Here is an 18,717-nt window from a genome sequence, read left to right on the forward strand (position 1 = left end):
TTCTAAAAGTAGAAAAAATTTGGCCTTACATATTCAGACAGTCTCAAATATTATTATTATTATTATTATTATTATTATTATTATTATTATTTTAATAGAAGCACCTACCTAGGCTAACTTCTCTTAAACATTGCCCTGGCAATGTTTTAATAACATTATTTATTTTAATGGAGATCATGATTATTTTAATGGAGATCCCTAGAAGTTCTTCTACTCTTAAATAATTTAACAAAATCTCCCAATATTATTTAGTAGGTATCTTAGTGAAACACGTTTATTTATATATTGTGACTTTTGAGTTCAAACTTTGGTACTCAGTTCAGCTGTAAAAACTAAGACATGGGGCTTCCCTGGTGGTGCAGTGGTTGAGAGTCTGCCTGCCGATGCAGGGGACACAGGTTCATGCCCCGGTCCGGGAGGATCCCACATGCCGGGGAGCGGCTGGGCCCGTGAGCCATGGTGACTGAGCCTGCGCGTCCGGAGCCCGTGCTCCGCAACAGGAGAGGCCACAACAGTGAGAGGCCCACGTACTGCAAAAAAAAAAAAGAAAACAAACAAAACTAAGACATGTAAACTGGACTTCAATGTGTATATGAAAATATGATAGATATAGCAGAATGTAGTGAAAGAGAAAAAACAGAAAAGAATAAATGAACACATTTAAGGTTCATTTGAAGTTAGTGTTAATTAGTGAAGACCTATTTCACATAAAACTTGTGTTTAGGTGATCACATGTAATTTCTATTATTTCTAATATAATCGTTGCTAATCATGTTAGCAACAGAGGCATACTGAAGCTTATCTGGCAGAATGGAATATAAAGTTAAGACCAATTAGGAGACTACTGTACTACCTCTAAAAGCTGACCATACACAGTGGAGGTGTCTTATGAAAGGGAGGAGATATATAAGCAATAATACCAACTTTATAGAACATGGTGTTTGACTGAATTTTGAAGTGATGTGGAGGAAGGAATATAGGGGTAAATTTCCAGGCTTCTGTCATGAGGTTCTTGTGTCACAAATTCCAATGTTATATACAGGAAGAAAAGCATATACTGAAAGAAGGATGATGATTTAGTTTGATATATGATAAGCTGAGTATGCTTTTGAGTTTTACACATGGACCTGTCCAATGTGAGCTGCAACTGGATATATGGACTGAAGAATTTATTAGCATAACAGGGAAGCTTTATGTCATGGACAAGTCTTGAATTACACAGAGAATATGATGAGGAAAACAACAAAATCAAGGACAAATACTCATGTAGATCCAAGTACAAGGCATCTCTCTTCATTCATACAACACTTACAGGGTCTTCAGGGAAGATGTTTCTGGCGTGGTGATAAGCATCGCTATGAAGATTTAGAGGAGAATCGTTCAAGACACAAGGAGCAGAAAGTGCAAATGATAGGCCTAAGCTTGGCATGTGTGAAAACCAGACTGAAGGTTAGTGTGGTGGTAGCACAGAAAATAAGTAGGAAAGTGGTAGGGGATGCGATTGGAAAAATAGGCTGGGCCTAAGAATTAAGTGGAGTGGTGGAAGAAGAGGAGTAACTATAAGTAAACTAAACAAAATTAAATCGTGTTGTTCAGACAAAGATAAGGAGAAGTAGGACATAAAAAGGCAATGCACTGGGGAACTTCAAGAAGTCGGTGATCAGCGGTGTCAAATATTACAGAGTTTAGCCAATAATATACACCAGACACTGTAATATGTGGAATACAAAGATTTTTGAATTTGGAAATTGTAGGATATTGGTGACTTCTGTCAGAGCAATGTCAGCACAATGGTGGTGTGAGAAGCCAGATGGAAACAGGTTGAAGAATAAATGGGAGGAGGAATATAATACCTTAGTGTAGTGTAAGTGTCTGCGACATTAAACTTTTGATTGCCAAGGCATACATTTTTTTTTTTTTTTTTTGCGGTACGCGGGCCTCTCACTGTTGTGGCCTCTCCTGTTGCGGAGCACAGGCTCCAGACGCACAGGCTCAGCGGCCATGGCTCACGGGCCCAGCTGCTCCGCGGCATGTGGGATCTTCCCGGACCGGGGCACGAACCCGTGTCCCCTGCATCGGCAGGCGGACTCTCAACCACTGTGCCACCAGGGAAGCCCCAAGGCATACATTTTAAAGGCATTTATCTTGAGTAAACATACTGTCAGCTGTATGACACAGCTACTGTCAAAATAACTAGTTAAGGAACCAGATTGCCGTGCCCATGAAGGTCCCTTTATAGAAAGCCCTGGGTGACCTAGATAACTGACAGCTTTTCCCTTCCCTCATCCTAATTCCCACTCTTCTGCTTTAAATTCACCAATAAAGGGTGAACCTGAGAACCGTAGACACCCACTCTGTGACCCTAATAAAAACAGAGCTGCAAGTTCGTTCTGTCTCTGTCTCTCTTTCTCTTTCTCTCTTTTTCTACCTCTGACCTCACTGTGGGGTACACTGCTCAGGTGTACTGGGTACACTTGAGTAATACTTGACCTGTGAGTAATAAATCTTGTTCTTCAGAGTTTCCTGATGATTGTTGCTGAGGGGCCTCTTGCAATCATAATAAGAACCACAGGGCTGGTCCACCCACAGCATTGACTCCTGTCGGGAAATGTCTGTGGAGGCTCCACACAAGCAGTACAGCCCAGGTGGGTGCCTCAGACAACCCAGCTGACAGCGTCCCTATGGATAGGCTGAGAATGATACAACAATTACCTAAACTTGGACAAAGGGTAGAGAGAAGGAGTTTAAAATGGGAGAAGTTTTCATATCCGTCTAAGACAGAGTGGTTGACAAAATGAGAGAGAGAGAAGAAATAAACAATGGTTCAACATCCATGGAAAAATGAGAAGTTTGAGAAGCTGTCTTGAATTTGAACACACACAAGAAACAAACAACAACAGCAGCAGCAACAACAACAACAACAACACACCTTATTATCAAAGACTAAGGGAAAGGCTTAAGTCCAGGATAGATGCAGCTAAAGTTGAAGAAATCTTGGGAAAAAAACGCTAGGGAACTCACGACTGGTAGTCTCAATTGTTTCCTGTGAATGCAAGGACTTATTATCTGTTGATGAGAGAGCAATTGTATTAGGCGCCTTGAGCAAAGTAAGGAGACTGTGGGTCACTGACTTCGGGAAATGGAAACAAAAGTAAATTAGGAGCATATAAACAAATGAATTTCAGGCAATGCTGAATGTCCACCACAGGTTTTTAGCCCAAAATACAATATGGCACCATTATAGATGGCTCTGTAACATTTCTACAATAGTTAAAAAGCATGATATTTTATTAGAAAAGGAATATTGCAAATTGCTCCATTGTTGAGATATAGCAAAGTTGACATAAGTGACTGAGAAAAGCTTTATAAATTAGGAAAAACTAGGTAAAGGGATAACACACTATAATCCCCGTGTCAAATCCAGCCTGTCCCCTTTTTTGTAAACAAAGATTTATTGGAACAGAGCCATGCGCATTTGTGTATGTATTGTTTATGGCTACGCTTGCCCTACAATGGCAGAGCAGAGTAGTTACATCAGAGACCTTTCATCTGGCCCTTTCTATAAAAGGTTTTTCAAATCCTGGGTTCGGTTATTCTATTACAGGAAGAAAAATGTATTCCAAAATCTCAGTGGCTTAATACACTAAAGTGTATCTCCTATTCATGCTCACTTCCAGTGTAGGTCAGAAGGGTCTCTGCTCATCATTTTCATTGTAAGAATCAGGGGATGGAGACATCACCTTTCCATGTTCTTTTTGTTGTTGTTGTTGTGGTATGTGGGCCTCTCACTGTTGTGGTCTCTCCCGTTGCGGAGCACAGGCTCCGGACGCGCAGGCTCAGCAGCCATGGCTCACGGGCTCAGCCGCTCCGCGGCATGTGGGATCTTCCCGGACCGGGGTACGAACCCGTGTCCCCTGCATCGGCAGGCGGACTCTCAACCACTGCGCCACCAGGGAAGCCCTCTATGTTCTTCCTTTAATCACTGCAGCTGTGGGGAAGAGAACATAAAAATTCACACAATGACTGTTACAGTCACAATGACTGTTCCTCCCTAAAGGAAAACATATTACTTCCATATTCATTTCGTTGTCCTATGCAAGCCATGTGTTTATGTCTACTTCAAAGGGGCTGGGGTATACTATCCAACCAAGCGTTTGCGGGGAGGAGACTCAGAATATTTGTAAATAGTACTTGTGAGAATGACAGAAGCTGAGGAACTTGCAGAAAGTGGAAAGAATAGCTGAAGTGATATACCAAGAATTCATTGCCAGGTATGGAATATCATGAAGCATGTGTTGGCTTTGGAGAAAGAGGATTCAAGAATCCAGGGGGCACAAATACATTAGATGAGAAATACAATGGAGGGAAATACGAGTGATACAGCAGGAAGGGCATGAGGCTGTGCTCATTTTCATGACCTTTTGTGCTGTACTAAGAACAAATAACATCCACTTTTATATTTTTATATGCTTGATTATTTTTAATGGATAGTTATTTCTATATTGTACACATACCTTTTTTCTTTTCAGAAATAACATGTGATCCTCCTGATATTCCAAATGGTATTCACACACCTCAATTAGCCAAATACAGAGGTGAATATGAAATCACTTATAAGTGTAAAAGTGGCTTTGCTCCTGTGATCCAGGGAAATGTAGCAACGTGCACCAGCCAGGGCTGGTCACCTGCTCCAAGATGTTCCTGTAAGTTTCACTCATATCTTTTTTTTTTTTTTTTTTGCGGTACGCGGGCCTCTCACTTTTGTGGTCTCTCCCATTGCGGAGCACAGGCTCCGGAAGCGCAGGCTCAGCGGCCATGGCTCACGGGCCCAGCCACTCCGCGGCATGTGGGATCTTCCCAGACCGGGGCACGAACCCATGTCCCCTGCATCGGCAGGCGGACTCTCAACCACTGCGCCACCAGGGAAGCCCCACTCATATCTTGACCTACTTCTTAATTCTGAAGTTTCTTTCTCTTAAACACACAAAAATGGGGACAGAATAAATCCAAGTATTTGCCCTACTGTGTATGCAAAGTAGAGGTTTTAGAGGCATTCTTTGCTTTTCAAAGTAGACAGTTCTAAGGAGGAATAAAAACATTTTTGTAAACTAAAAACTCTTTAAATTTTTTGCTACTCAAAGTTAAATATATGTCTGTGTGTATGAATATATAATTCTCGAATATAATTCTAATATCTGAACTAAAACATTGAGTAAGACTTACATCACCTAACACCTAGTATATTAGTTATCTAGTGCTGTGTAAAAATATTCTCCCAAAACATATGGGCTTAAAACAACACACCTTTATATTCTTAGAGCTCCTATGGGTCAGGAATTAGGAAGTGGCTTAGTTGGCTAGCTCTGAGTCACACTTCTTGGGTTGCAGTCGGGGTGCTGGCCTGGGCTGCAAGTCACCTGATGGCTCATTTGCTTCCTAGGCTCTCTCACCTGGCTTTGGGCGGGAAGCCTCAAAACCTTACCACATGGGCATCTCCGCAGATTGCTTGAGAGGAAGCTATCTTTCTCCAGAGCTAGTGATCCCAGAGAGAGCAGGAAGTTTCCATACCATTTATGACCTGGTCACACACTGTCACCGTCACTTCAGCCATATGTATTCTTTAGAAGTGAGTCACTAAGTCCAGCACATTCAAGTGTGGGGAGTTAGGCTCTAATTTTGGGAGGGAGGAACGTACAAGACATTGTGGAATTTTCTAAAACTATCACATTTAGAAAAATGTCACTCAACTGAACAGAGTATTTTATTTCTAGGGATGCTTCCTTTACCTTTTTTCAAGTGTTTTCTGTCTCTACAATCATATTCTTTTTCTTTATACATCACAGTTTATTGTAAAGATGCACTACAGTTAAACTCGATCTTGCATGAAAGAAAAATGTAATGATACAAATAATAGATCAGTGACCTCAATGTTAATTCCAGGCATAAGTCCAAAATGATTTTTCAAAGTATGAGTCCCTTAAAAAGGAAGCCATTATCAGTATGAAACAGATTTCAATGTGCATAAGAAATATAAGAGAAATATTTAATCATGTTAAAGTTTGGTTTATGAATATGGCAGATGAGCCTGACTGTACCTCAACGAGTTTATCCCACAAGGGAACTTCCGAAGTTCTTGCGGACAGGATGGGGAAATTGACCAATTAGATGGTTTATCAGATATTCATAATTTCATTAAATAAACCTATCTTATTATCAGATTCAGGACTGTGTTCTCAGGCCTGCTCCATTCCTCCAGTTTAATGGTGTAGAGGAGATGCAGTACAAATTCACCGCTGGAATGATACTGGGGTGCTGAAAGAGAATCTGCATTAGGACAGATTCATCACTCAGAAAGACTCCCATGTGTGAGGTTGGATCTAATAACATGAAATTGAACAGTGATAACTGTAAGATCCTGGGTTTGGGCCATAGAAGTCAGCTGCACAAGTACAGAAAGACTAGAAACACTTTTAAAAATTAGTGAATATTTTAATCAGTTTTGAGATAGTCTGAGCCAACACAGTGATGGCACAGCCAAAGCTGCTCATGAGACCAGAGCTCGTGTTGGTAGAACTGTGAGAGGGTAGTGAGGCTGTTGTAAGTCCTGCCAATGTTAGTGCTGATCTGAGCACAGTGGAATAGTACACGTGCTTCAGGAAATGATCTGGTTAGAGAGATACAAACGCATTCACATGTGACCGAATGAAAGACAAGAATAGGAACAGGGCTTGGGCCAGTGATAGTAATAATACTTACTTTCAATTATGCCCTCTGTGTGTACCTTTTGGAAACGAATCTCAATGGATTATTTAACTGTATTCATATTGTATGAAGAAACATAATGAAGTGGATAAACATACTAGTTCTGAAATCAGATCATCAGGATTCAAATCTCTGCTCTACAATTTAATGGCAAAGTTAATTGAGTTCTTTAAGATTTGGTTCTTGCAAATACAAAGACCCAAGCTTGCCCAACGTAGAATTATTGTTAAATATACATATCTTGACATAACATGATGGAATTTGTAAAATCCATGGATGAGGAGAAAATCTTCTAAATCTCCAAAAAGTAGTGTGAAAAACACTAGTCTGTTACTTAAAAAGAATGAGAGTAAATAAGCATTTCAATCTTAAAAGAGTGGGAAGCTTCACAAAAGTGGGGGAAATCTATCAATGATGAGAGATACAGACTATAGGACAAGAATCTATACCAAGAGAAGGTATCATTCACAAGTCTTTGTTAAAGAAAGACATTAGGATATGCAAAGATTCAAAGTTTATAATTCACATAGCAAGTCTGTAAAAACAGCTTGAAAGATTTCTGTAATCATACAAAAAAGAAAACGGATCATTGATCTTAAGGAAGATATAAATGGTAATGAATATTGTGTGTGCATGTTGTACATTTCTTTAATATGTTGCATATGTGTTCTTTTAATATCATATTTCATGATGTAAAATAAATACTAGTGTAGTATTAAAAGTATTAGATTATCTCCAAACCATCCAATAAAAAGGGTAAATTTTTCTGAAAAATATTATATATAAAATTGTTATAAACAACATAACACTTAAGAATACATGTGAAAATCACTCAATATATAAGAATAACAATAAATGTGATTATATTATACCTCATTTAAAATATTTATAAGAAACAGTGAAAAAAACATCATTCTCCAATTAAAATTAGAAATAAGCATTCAAGTGTTTCCCTTAATCGTAACCATTTGGATATTAAGAATTATTCATTCATTGTTCATTTCTCTGATTAGATAAAGAAGGGAAAATATGCCTTAATGTCTAGTTTGAGAGTTAAGTAAGAATGTTTTTTTTCTGTGTAATGTGATCAATGGATCAATGGATCAACTGTTGTGCTTCTCTACACTTATCACACATTTCCAATAAATAGAAAAGTAAACTAATGAGTGTTAATCTAAAAACAAAAACTGTTTTCCTACATTGACTTGGTCTGAGAATAAAAGCCAGGATCCTGATTTTTGATGAGAATGAAAGAGAAAGGAAAAGAAGACAGATGAGCTGCATGGTAAAATTTGTACTTTCATCTCTTGATTAAGATGCTAATTTAGTCAACCAAGGCTAGGACTTATGTACTTAAGGATAGTTAAATCAATAGCTCTGTATAGTTTTCTACCAAGAGAGCTCACATACAAATTTTATGTAATATGACCCACAAGACATAATTTGATCTTCATTAGCAAGGACCTCCTTACATACCTCAGTCATCTGAGTTTTCTATAACTTTTCTTTTCCTAGAAACTCTTAATGCAATGAGGGTAATTAAGCTAGTAGGAATATAATTCATAGGTGAAACATCTGATCTCTAATTTGATTGCTTACTAAGGTAAAACATTCATACCGTTTTTTTTTTTATTCCAAGTGAAACCTTGCGATTTTCCAGTAATAAAACATGGAAGGTTAACTTATGCATATAGAGAATACTTTCCAGCAAGCTTACATCAACGGTTCCACTATTACTGTAATCACTATTTTGTGCCACAAAATCACGAGTCTTACCTTACATGCACACGAAACGGATGGTCTCCAGAAGTACCGTGCCTCAGTAAGTAAACCTCTTAATTTTATGTGTATAAATCTTCCAAGGAGTGGAGAAACAATAGTACATAAGTGAGTACAATTAAGTCTTACACAACAAAAATAAGGCCAAGGGTCAAGTTCTGTGAGCAAAAAGACCCAAATACGCCTTCTTTTTATGAGGAGCTTTCCATGGAAATCACATGAGAAATATACAGACTTTATAAGAATATTTGTATCATTTACACATATTGTAATTATAAAAACTAAAGATAAATAACATGGTATATTGATTTTTTTTTCTTTTTTAACAAACACGTGGTAGTAGCTTTCATTGTCATTAAGTTATTTGTTCTTTTTGAATACTAATGCATTGTCAGGTAAATACCATAAAGTTAATTTTTAATGTGCTATTTTACCAAATATATGTTATTTTTTTTCTTTTCTCTTGTCTTTATGATCCTTAGGACAATGTATTTTCAAATACTTGGAAAATGGATATGGCCCAAAGTACAACGAAAAATGGTTACAAGGTGCAACTGTAAGAGTTTATTGCCATCCTGGCTACAGTCTTCAGAATAACCAGAACACAATGACCTGTACAGAGAATGGCTGGTCTCCTCTTCCCATATGCACCCGTGTCAGTGAGTAAACTGGTCCAAGATCCCAGTATATTTATAATTTTCTAAGACTCAGCTATATTATCCACTGCAAAATGTTTTTATCAACTTTTTCTTGTTTTGCCAAAGGACTTATTTAGTTTTATTTTTTACAAGTGTGTGTGAGTGTATGTACAGACTTCTTGATAAGTCTATAACAAAATAAATGTGCCTATTGATAGACATTAGTCAAGAATACAGGGGAAAAAAAAAACACAAAGAAGAAACCTATAATAACAGAGAGATGTCAGCAAGATGACCGAATAGGAGTTTTACTGTCTCTCCTGATACAAACTTTGACAATCATGAATCGATAAGAATATCTTTGTGGGATTCTAGGAGTCTAGCAGAGAAATTATAGCACACTGTTGGAGCACAGAGATTCAGGACTGAATGCATCAAAGATGGTTAGAGGAACAGTTTCACTTTACCTGTGTCACCTCTTCCCTAAAGTAGCACAGCTTAGTGCCCAGAGAGACCCCCTCAGCACAGGATTTCACCTGTGGGGGAAAATAAGAGCATGTGAGTAAGGGCCAACTTCCTCAACTTGCAATACTGATCAAAAGGCCCACTTCTCTTTCACCCCGTCCGGAATACTGGGGTAATCTGCATGACTGAGGGGTGGCGAGAGGCCAGGAGTACAGCATCCAGGGCTAGAATTCATCAAGAGACAAGGATCCTACTGACCATTTTGTAGACACCACCAGCTGGCTGAGGTAGAGGTGAAGAAGTTCAAGAAGATGACAGAGGGCCTGGGGCCCAGCATCATCAGGGACCTCGCTGTGGCAGGACTGGAGATGCAGGTAAAACTGCTCCAGAGCCTGGGCCTAAAATCAACCCTCATCACCGATGGCTCCACTCCAATCAACCTCTTCTTCAACAAAGCTTTGGGTCTGCTGGAGCTCAGGTCTGAGGCCCAGCCCACAGCCAAGAAGGCAGCCTAGGGGCCCAGAGCCCAAGAGGGCTTGCTTCTCCCCTCCACTGCTGGCTCTCTAACTCTTAGAAGCAACATGTCATGCCTTAGCCCCCTACTGCACTGACAAATAAAATTGACACTTCTGGGCATTTAAAAAAAAAGGAAGCCCACCCTCTAACCATTGCAGACACCTAGTTTGTGAATCCTTCTCACCCATGGGCACCCTCAACACATCCACATCCCCCTGCCCCATGGCCAGCTCCCTGTGTATGTCCCCAAGGTGGCGATGCAAACTTTTGCAGATGACTAGTGGGACATCTAGAAGCCATCCTGACCCTGTGGGATTGTGAGAAAATACACAAACATGAGCATTTGTCATCGCCGCAGGGAAAGCAACCAGGAAGCTGTCAGCATACAGACTGGCTTTGCCAGATAGGGGGAAGCATACAATCTTCAAAATTCTCTCCCACAAGGGATCAAGATGTGTGGAACTGACGTGTCCTTAAAAAAGGTCTGGGAAAGCCTGTAGCAGTGTGACAGAATGTATTTTCCTCCCCGGTCAGTCTGTAAAGACTGGAGGAAGCAATTGCTTCTTTAAGTGTGAAGACAGCAACAGGTGACTTCAAGAAACAAAAAAATCAAAGGACTACAATACAAACAAAAGAGCATATCAGTTTTCTGTTAACTGACCTCAAATAATGGATATGTACAATTTATCTGATAGATGCTTCAATATAGTTACTTTAAAGAACTTCACTGAGATGCAAGAAAACACAGGCAATTCAAAGGAGTCAGATAAACAATAATTGAACAAAACAAGAAGTTTAACAGCGAGATAGAAAACATAAAAAAACAAAACAGTAATTCTGAAAGTAAAGAATACAATGAATGAAGTGACAAATACAATGGAGAGCATCAACCATAAACTATCAAGCAGAAAAAATAACTCATTTGAAAGTATCCTGTCAGAGTGAAGAAAGCCTACAGGAATGATTGGAGACCATCAAGAGAAGCATTGTAGAGATTATGGGTGTCCCAGGAGAAGAATGGGAGAAAGAGCAGAATGTTTATGTAAAGAAATAATGGCTGGGAAGACATGGACATTCAAGATCATGCATTTCATAAGTCCCCAAACAGATTCAAACAAGAGATATTCTATATACAAGACACATTGTAAACAACTGTCTAAAATCAAAGGCAAAGAGAATTTTTGAAGCTGAGAGAAAAACCTCCACAAACAAAAGGGATTCCCCATAAAGATATAAGCAGGTTAATAAAACTGCAGAAACACTGCACACCAGGAGAGAGAGGGATGAAATATTCAAATTACTGAAAGAAAAAAACCTGCAACTGAAGAATTATTTGCCTGGGAAAGCAGTCTTGTAGCAATGAATGGGATATAAAGGCTTTCCCAGACGAATAAAAACTGAAGGAATTCATTAGTACTAGATCTGTCTTACAAGAAATGCTGAAAGGAGTTCTTCAAGCTGAAAGAAAAGGATGTTAATTAGTAATGTGAAACCATGAAAATATACAACACATACAAAATAATGTAAATTGTGATATCAAAAACAAAATAGGTGGGGAGGAAAGTGAAAGGGTAAAGTGTGTATGCAATCAAAGTGAATTTGTTATCAGTTACAAATAGACTGTTAAACCTGTAAGATATTTTGTGTAAGCCTTGTGGTAACCACAAAACAAAACCTATTTCAGATACACAAAAGATAAAGGAATCAAAGTGTACCACTACAGAAAATCATGAATTCTCATGAATTCTCTAAGAAAGGGTGCAAGAGAAACACCGAGGAACAATATTTACTATATAGTGGCCAGAAAACAGTTAATGAGATTGTATTAGTAAGTCCTTACCTATCAATAATAACATTGAAAGTAAATGCATTCTATTCTCCAATCAAAAGGCATAGAGAGTGCATTTAAAAAAAAAAAGGGAGAACAAACAGAAGATCCAACTATAAACTACCTAGAGGTAAAACTAAACTGAAACTCACTTCAGCATTTAGGACACCCAAAGGCTAAAGTGAATGAAAAGACAATATTCCATGCAAATGGACATCAAAAAAGAGCAGGGATAGCAATACTTATTTCAGAAAAATAGACTTTTAGTCAAAACTGTAAACAAGAGACAAGAAGGGATCAAATCAAGAGGATTTAACAACTGTAAATATATATGTATCCAGCACGGGAGCACCTAAGTACATTAAGCAAATTCTAACAGATCTAAACAGAGAAATAGCAGTATAATAATAGTAGGGGAGTTCAATACTCTACTTTCAAAAATGGGTAGATCATTCACCCAGAAAATCAATAAAGAGCAATTCGACTGGAACCAAACTTAAACAAATGTACCTAACAGACATATCAGAACATTCCATTCAACAGCAGAATATATATTCATCCTATGCATACACAGAACATTCTCCAGGAGAGATAACATGCTAGGTCACAAAACAAGCCTTAAAAACCTTAAGATGATTGAAAGTATACCAAACATTTTTTGGACCACAATTGTATGAAACTAAACAATCAATAACAGGAAGAAAAGTAGAAAACTGACAGTATGTGGAAACAAAACATTTCTCAACAATGGGTCAAAATAGAGATCAGGGAGAAATAAAAATATATTCTAAAGGAAATGAAAATTTAAGCACAACAAAAGCAGTCCTATGAGGAGAATTTATAGTGATAAAATCATACATTAAGAAAAAAGGAAGATCTCCAAAGAACAAGCCAATTTTATACTCAAAGAAAAAGAACAAACTAAGCATGAAGTTAGCAGAAAGAAGGAAATAACAAAGATCAGAACAGAAATATATGAAATAGAGGCCAGAGAATACAACAGAAAAGATGACAACATACCTGCTTTTGCAAAAAGATAAACAAAATGAACAAACCTAAAGCTATATTAAGAAAAAAAAAGAGATAAAACTCATATAAGTTAAGTCAGAAATGAAAGACGAGACATTACAATTGATGCCACAGCAATGCCAAGGATCATAAAAGACAACGATGAACTATCATATGCCAACAAATTGGATAACCTAGAAGAAATGGATAAATTCCTAGAAACTTATAATTCAACAATACTAACTCATTTAACAATAGAAAATCTGAACAGAATAAAATTAGAAATAAAATTGAATCAGAAATTTAAAATCTCCCAATGAAGTAAAGCTCAGGACCAGATGATCTTATTGGTAAATTACACCAAGGATTTAAAGAAGAAATGCCAATCCTTCTCAAACCATTCAACAAAACCCAATGGCATATTTTACATAAGTAAAATAAATAATCCTAAAATTCATATGGAAACACAAAATACCCCCTTTTCTTGAGAAAGAACAACAAAGCTGGATGCATTACACTTCCTGATTTCAAACTATAGTTTGAGAGCAATAGTAATCAAAATAGTATGATTCTGGCATAAATAATAGACACATAGCCAATGGAATAGAATTGAAACCCAGAAATAAGCCCGTGTGTCACCTAATATTTAACAAGGCAATCAAAAATACGCCATGGGGAAATGATGGTGTCTTTAGTAAATGGTGCTGGGAAAACTGGATATGTACAAATAAGAATGAAATTGGACCCCTATATGAAAACACCAACAAAAATTAACTCTAAATGAATTAGAGACTTAAATATAAGACCTGAAACCATAAATGTCATAAAAGAAAACTTGGGGAACTAGTTTCTTGACATTGGTTTGGGCAATGATATTTTTTGATATGTCACCAAAAGCACAAGTAACAAAAACAAAATTTAAGTGGGACTGTATTAAACTAAAAGTTCTGTTCAGCAAATCAACAAATGAAAAGGTAAACTATGGAATTGAAAACCATATATCTAATAAGAGGATAATACTTTAAAAAAAGGACTTTTACAACTCAATAGCAGAAAAATCAAATAATCTGATTTAAAAATGAGCAAAGGATCTGAGTGGACATTTTTCTGAAGAATACACACAAATGGCCAACAAATACATGAGTAGATAGTAAAACAATTACTAATCTTCAGGGAAATACAAATCAAAACCACAATGAGTTATTACCTCACACCTTTTAGAATGTCTTTTATCAAAAAATATAAGTGTTGGGCTTCCCTGGTGGCGCAGTGGTTGAGAGTCCGCCTGCCGATGCAGGGGACGCGGGTTCGTGCCCCGGTCCGGGAAGATCCCACATGCCGTGGAGCGGCTGGGCCTGTAAGCCATGGCCACTGAGCCTGCGCGTCCGGAGCCTGTGCTCCGCAACAGGAGAGGCCACAACACTTGAGAGGGCCGCATACGCAAAAAAAAAAAAAAAAAGTATATATAAGTGTTGGCAAGGATGTGGAGAAAAGGGAATCCTTGTACACTTCAGTTGGAATTTAATTTGTTACAAGTCTATTGAAATCAGTGTGGAATTTCCTCAAAAAAATTAATAGAACTTTCATATGACCCAGCAATCTCATTCCTAGGTATGTATCCAACAGAAATAAAATCAATATCTCAAAGACATATCTGCAGTCCCATGTTCATTTTAGCATTATTCACAGTATCCAAGCTTTGGAAACAACTTAGGGGTCAGCAAATAAATAAACAAATAAAAGAATAAAGATGTGATCTATATATGTAAAATGGAATATTACTCAGCCACAAGAAAAAAAAGAAGTCCTGCCATTTGATACAACATGGATGAACATAGAGGACATTATGCTAAGTGAAATAAGAAAGAAAGAAAGAAGGAAGGAAGGAAGGAAGGGGGGAAAGAGAGAGAGAGAAAGAAAGGGAAAGAAAAGATTGAATTCATAGAAACAAAGAGAAGGAAGGAAGGAAGAAAAGGAAGGGAGAAGGAAGGAAGGAAGAAAAGGAAGGGAGAAGGAAGGAAGGAAGGAAGAAAAAGGAAGGGAGAAGGAAGGGAGGGAGGGAAGGAAGGAAGGGAGGGAGGAAGGAAGGAAGGAAGGAAGGAAGGAAGGAAGGAAGGAAGGAAGGAAGGAAGGAAGGAAGGAGAGAAGGAGAGAAGGAGAAAAGAAAAGAAAAGAAAGTGTGGAATGGTAGTTACAAGGACATGAAGGTGAGGGAAGTGGGGAGATGCTGGTCCAAAGGTGTAAGGTTTCATGTATAATATGAATAATTCTGGGGATGTACAGCTTGGTGATATAGTTAATAATACTATATTGTATGCTTGAAATTTGCTAAGAGAGTAGATTTACAGCATTCCAAGCACACATACAAAGAAAAGGTAATATGTGAGGTGATGAATGTGTTAATTAACCCTATTGTGATAAATGTATATGTATACCAAAACATCTCATTGTATACATTATACATATAAAGTTTTAATTGTTAACTATATATCAATTAAGCTAGGGGGATACCTACAACATACACAAAAGATAAAAAGAAAGTAAAAAATTACAAAACAATCAAATAACAATGAAAGGTAGAAAGACATTGAAAAAACAATTGCAGAGTAAGCTAGTTAACAAAATATCAATAGTAAGTGCTCACTTATAATGATTAATTTAAATGTAAATGGACTACACTCACCTATCAAAAGGAATAGAACACCTGAATGGTTAAAAAAACAAGATTTAATAATTTGCTGTCTATAAAAGGCTTATTTTAGAATTAAAGACACAGATGGGCTAAACATGAACATATGGAAAATGATATTCATGCAAATCAAAGCCAAAAGACAGCAGGAGGGGCTGTCAGAAAAAATTGACTTTTTGTCTAAATTGTTTCTTGCAACAAAGAAGGTTGTTATATAATAATAAAAGTGTGAAATCAACAGGAAAATGGATTATAAACATATAAACACCCACCATTAGAACTCCTAAATATATAAACCCAATATTCACAGGTCTGATTAGAAGAAATTGAGAGCAATACAATAATAGTAGGAGATTTTAATACTCCATTTTCAATATTGGATAGAATGTCCAGACAGAATTTTAATAAAGAAAAAGCAGATTTGAACAACACTGTAAACTAAGTGAACCTAATAGATATGTACAAAACTTTCCACTCAACAACAGAAGAATACACATTCTTCCCAAGTCCACATGGAATAATCTCTGGAAGGATATGACCTGTTTGGTCACAAAACAAGTCCTGACAAATTTTAGAAGAGAGAAATCATGCCAAGTTTTTTTTTTAACCACATTGAAATAAAACAAGAATACAGTAACAGAAAAAAAGAAGAAAAGAGAAAATCTACAGATATGTGCAAAATAAACAACAAACTCTTGAACAACAGTTTGATCAGAGAGAAAATCATAAGGAATTTTTAAAAAATCTTAAGACAAATGAGAACAAAATAGGACATACCAACAATAATGAGATACTGCAAAAGCAGTACTGAGGGAAGTTTTTTATTATAAATGCGTACATTAAAACAAAAGAAAAATCTTATGTAAACAACCTAAATTTATACTTTAAAGCACTAGAAAAAGAACAAACTAAGACCAAAGTTAGAGAAAGGAGGAAATAATGAAGATAAGAACAGAAATAAATCAAATGAACAATAAAAAAAATCAACAAAATGAAAGATTGGATTTTTGAAAAAATAAACAAAATTGATAAAAGCTTAGCTAGACAAAAAAAGATAGACAAATCAAATTTAAGACAAGTAAAATCAGAAATGAAAGAGGAGACATTATACAGGATGACTCAAGAATAAAGATAATCATAGGGACTAATGAACAAAAATATGCCAACAAATTTTATAACCTGGAAGAAATGGACAAATTCTGAGATACATATAACCTACCAAAACTGAGTCAAGAAAAATATATATAAAGTCTAAAATGTCCAACAACAAATAAGGAGATTGAAGCAAGTCTCCACCAAAAAAAAAAAACCTCCCAAAAGAGAAAATACTGGGAACAGATGGCTTCATGGGTGAATTCTTTGAAGCATTTAATAAGAATTGGTAACAATCCTACTAAAAACTCCTTAAAAATCAAAGAAAATTTACATTCCCACCAACAGTGTTCCCTTTTCTCCACACCCTCTCCAGCATTTATTGTTTGTAGATTTTTTGATGATGGCTATTCTGACTGGTGTGAGATGATATCTCATTGTAGTTTTGATTTGCATTTCTCTAATGATTAATGATGTTGAGCATTCTTTCATGTGTTTGTTGGCAATCTGTATATCTTCTTTGGAGAATGTCTATTTAGGTCTTCTGCCCATTTTTGGATTGGGTTGTTTGTTTTTTTGTTATTGAGCTGCATGAGCTGCTTGTAAATTTTGGAGATTAATCCTTTGTCAGTTGCTTCATTTGCAAATATTTTCTCCCATTCTGAGGGTTATCTTTTGGTCTTGTTTATGGGTTCCTTTGCTGTGCAAAAGCTTTTAAGTTTCATTAGGTCCCATTTGTTTATTTTTGTTTTTATTTCCATTTCTCTAGGAGGCGGGTCAAAAAGGATCTTGCTGTGATTTATGTCATAGAGTGTCCTGCCTATGTTTTCCTCTAAGAGTTTGACAGTTTCTGGCCTTACATTTAGGTCTTTAATCCATTTTGAGCTTATTTTTGTGTATGGTGTTAGGGATTGTTCTAATCTCATACTTTACAATGGAATATTACTCAGCCCTAAAAAGAAACGAAATTGAGTTATTTGTAGTGAGGTGGATGGACCTAGAGTCTGTCATACAGAGTGAAGTAAGTCAGAAAGAGAAAAACAAATACCGTATGCTAAAACATATATATGGAATCTAAGAAAAAGAAAAAGGGTCATGAAGAACCTAGGGGTAAGACAGGAATAAAGACACAGACCTACTAGAGAATGGACTTGAGGATATGGGGAGGGGGAAGGGTAAGCTGTGAGAAAGTGAGAGAGTGGCATGGACATTATACACTACCAAATGTAAGGTAGATAGCTAGTGGGAAGCAGCCGCATAGCACAGGGAGATCAGCTCAGTGCTTTGTGACCACCTAGAGGGGTGGGATAGGGAGGGTGGGAGGGAGGGAGATGTAAGAGGGAAGAGATATGGGAACATATGTATATGTATAGCTGATTCACTTTGTTATAAAGCAGAAACTAACACACCATTGTAAAGCAGTTATACTCCAATAAAGATGTTAAAAAAATAAACTTGGTTAGACTATGACTGTCCCAGATTAAAACAAAAAAAAAATCAAAGAAAAGAGAATACTTCCAAACTCATTTTGTGAGCTCAGCATCAGTCTGATAGCAAAGCTAAAGATACCATAAGCAGAGAAAACTATAGCTAAAGGTATCATAAGCAGAGAAAACTATCTGAACATGGATGCAAAAAATTGTAGTACAATGATAAAAGAAATTAGACATAGATAAATGGAAACATATCCAGTGCTAGTGCATCAGAAGCTTGAGTGTTGTTAAAATATCCCTACTACCCAACGTGATGGACAGATGCAATTCAGTCCCTACCAAAATCCCACTGGTGTTCTTTACAGAAATGGAAAAAAATCATAAAATTTGTATGGAACCACAGAAGGCCTGAATAGCCAACGCAATCTTGAGCAAGAAAAAAAAGCTGAGGACATCATGCTTCCAGATTTCAAATATATTACAAAAATTACTGTAATCAAAATAGTA

At 37.0% G+C, this 18,717-nt stretch overlaps 1 protein-coding gene across 2 annotated transcripts in view; it reads left to right on the top strand.

The window, feature by feature from the left end:
- LOC136125419 (complement factor H-like) overlaps positions 1 to 18,717 on the top strand; it is a 120,001-nt gene that overhangs the window by 19,084 nt on the left and 82,200 nt on the right. For both annotated transcript variants that reach the window (XM_065880171.1, XM_065880175.1), the window contains exons 7-9: positions 4,530 to 4,703; positions 8,402 to 8,584; positions 9,024 to 9,200. In XM_065880171.1, coding sequence (XP_065736243.1) covers positions 4,530 to 4,703; positions 8,402 to 8,584; positions 9,024 to 9,200 — 534 coding nt within the window. The remainder of the gene's footprint in view (positions 1 to 4,529; positions 4,704 to 8,401; positions 8,585 to 9,023; positions 9,201 to 18,717) is intronic.

The sequence above is a fragment of the Phocoena phocoena genome, chromosome 1, assembly GCF_963924675.1.
Source record: "Phocoena phocoena chromosome 1, mPhoPho1.1, whole genome shotgun sequence".
NCBI classification, from domain to species: domain Eukaryota; kingdom Metazoa; phylum Chordata; class Mammalia; order Artiodactyla; family Phocoenidae; genus Phocoena; species Phocoena phocoena.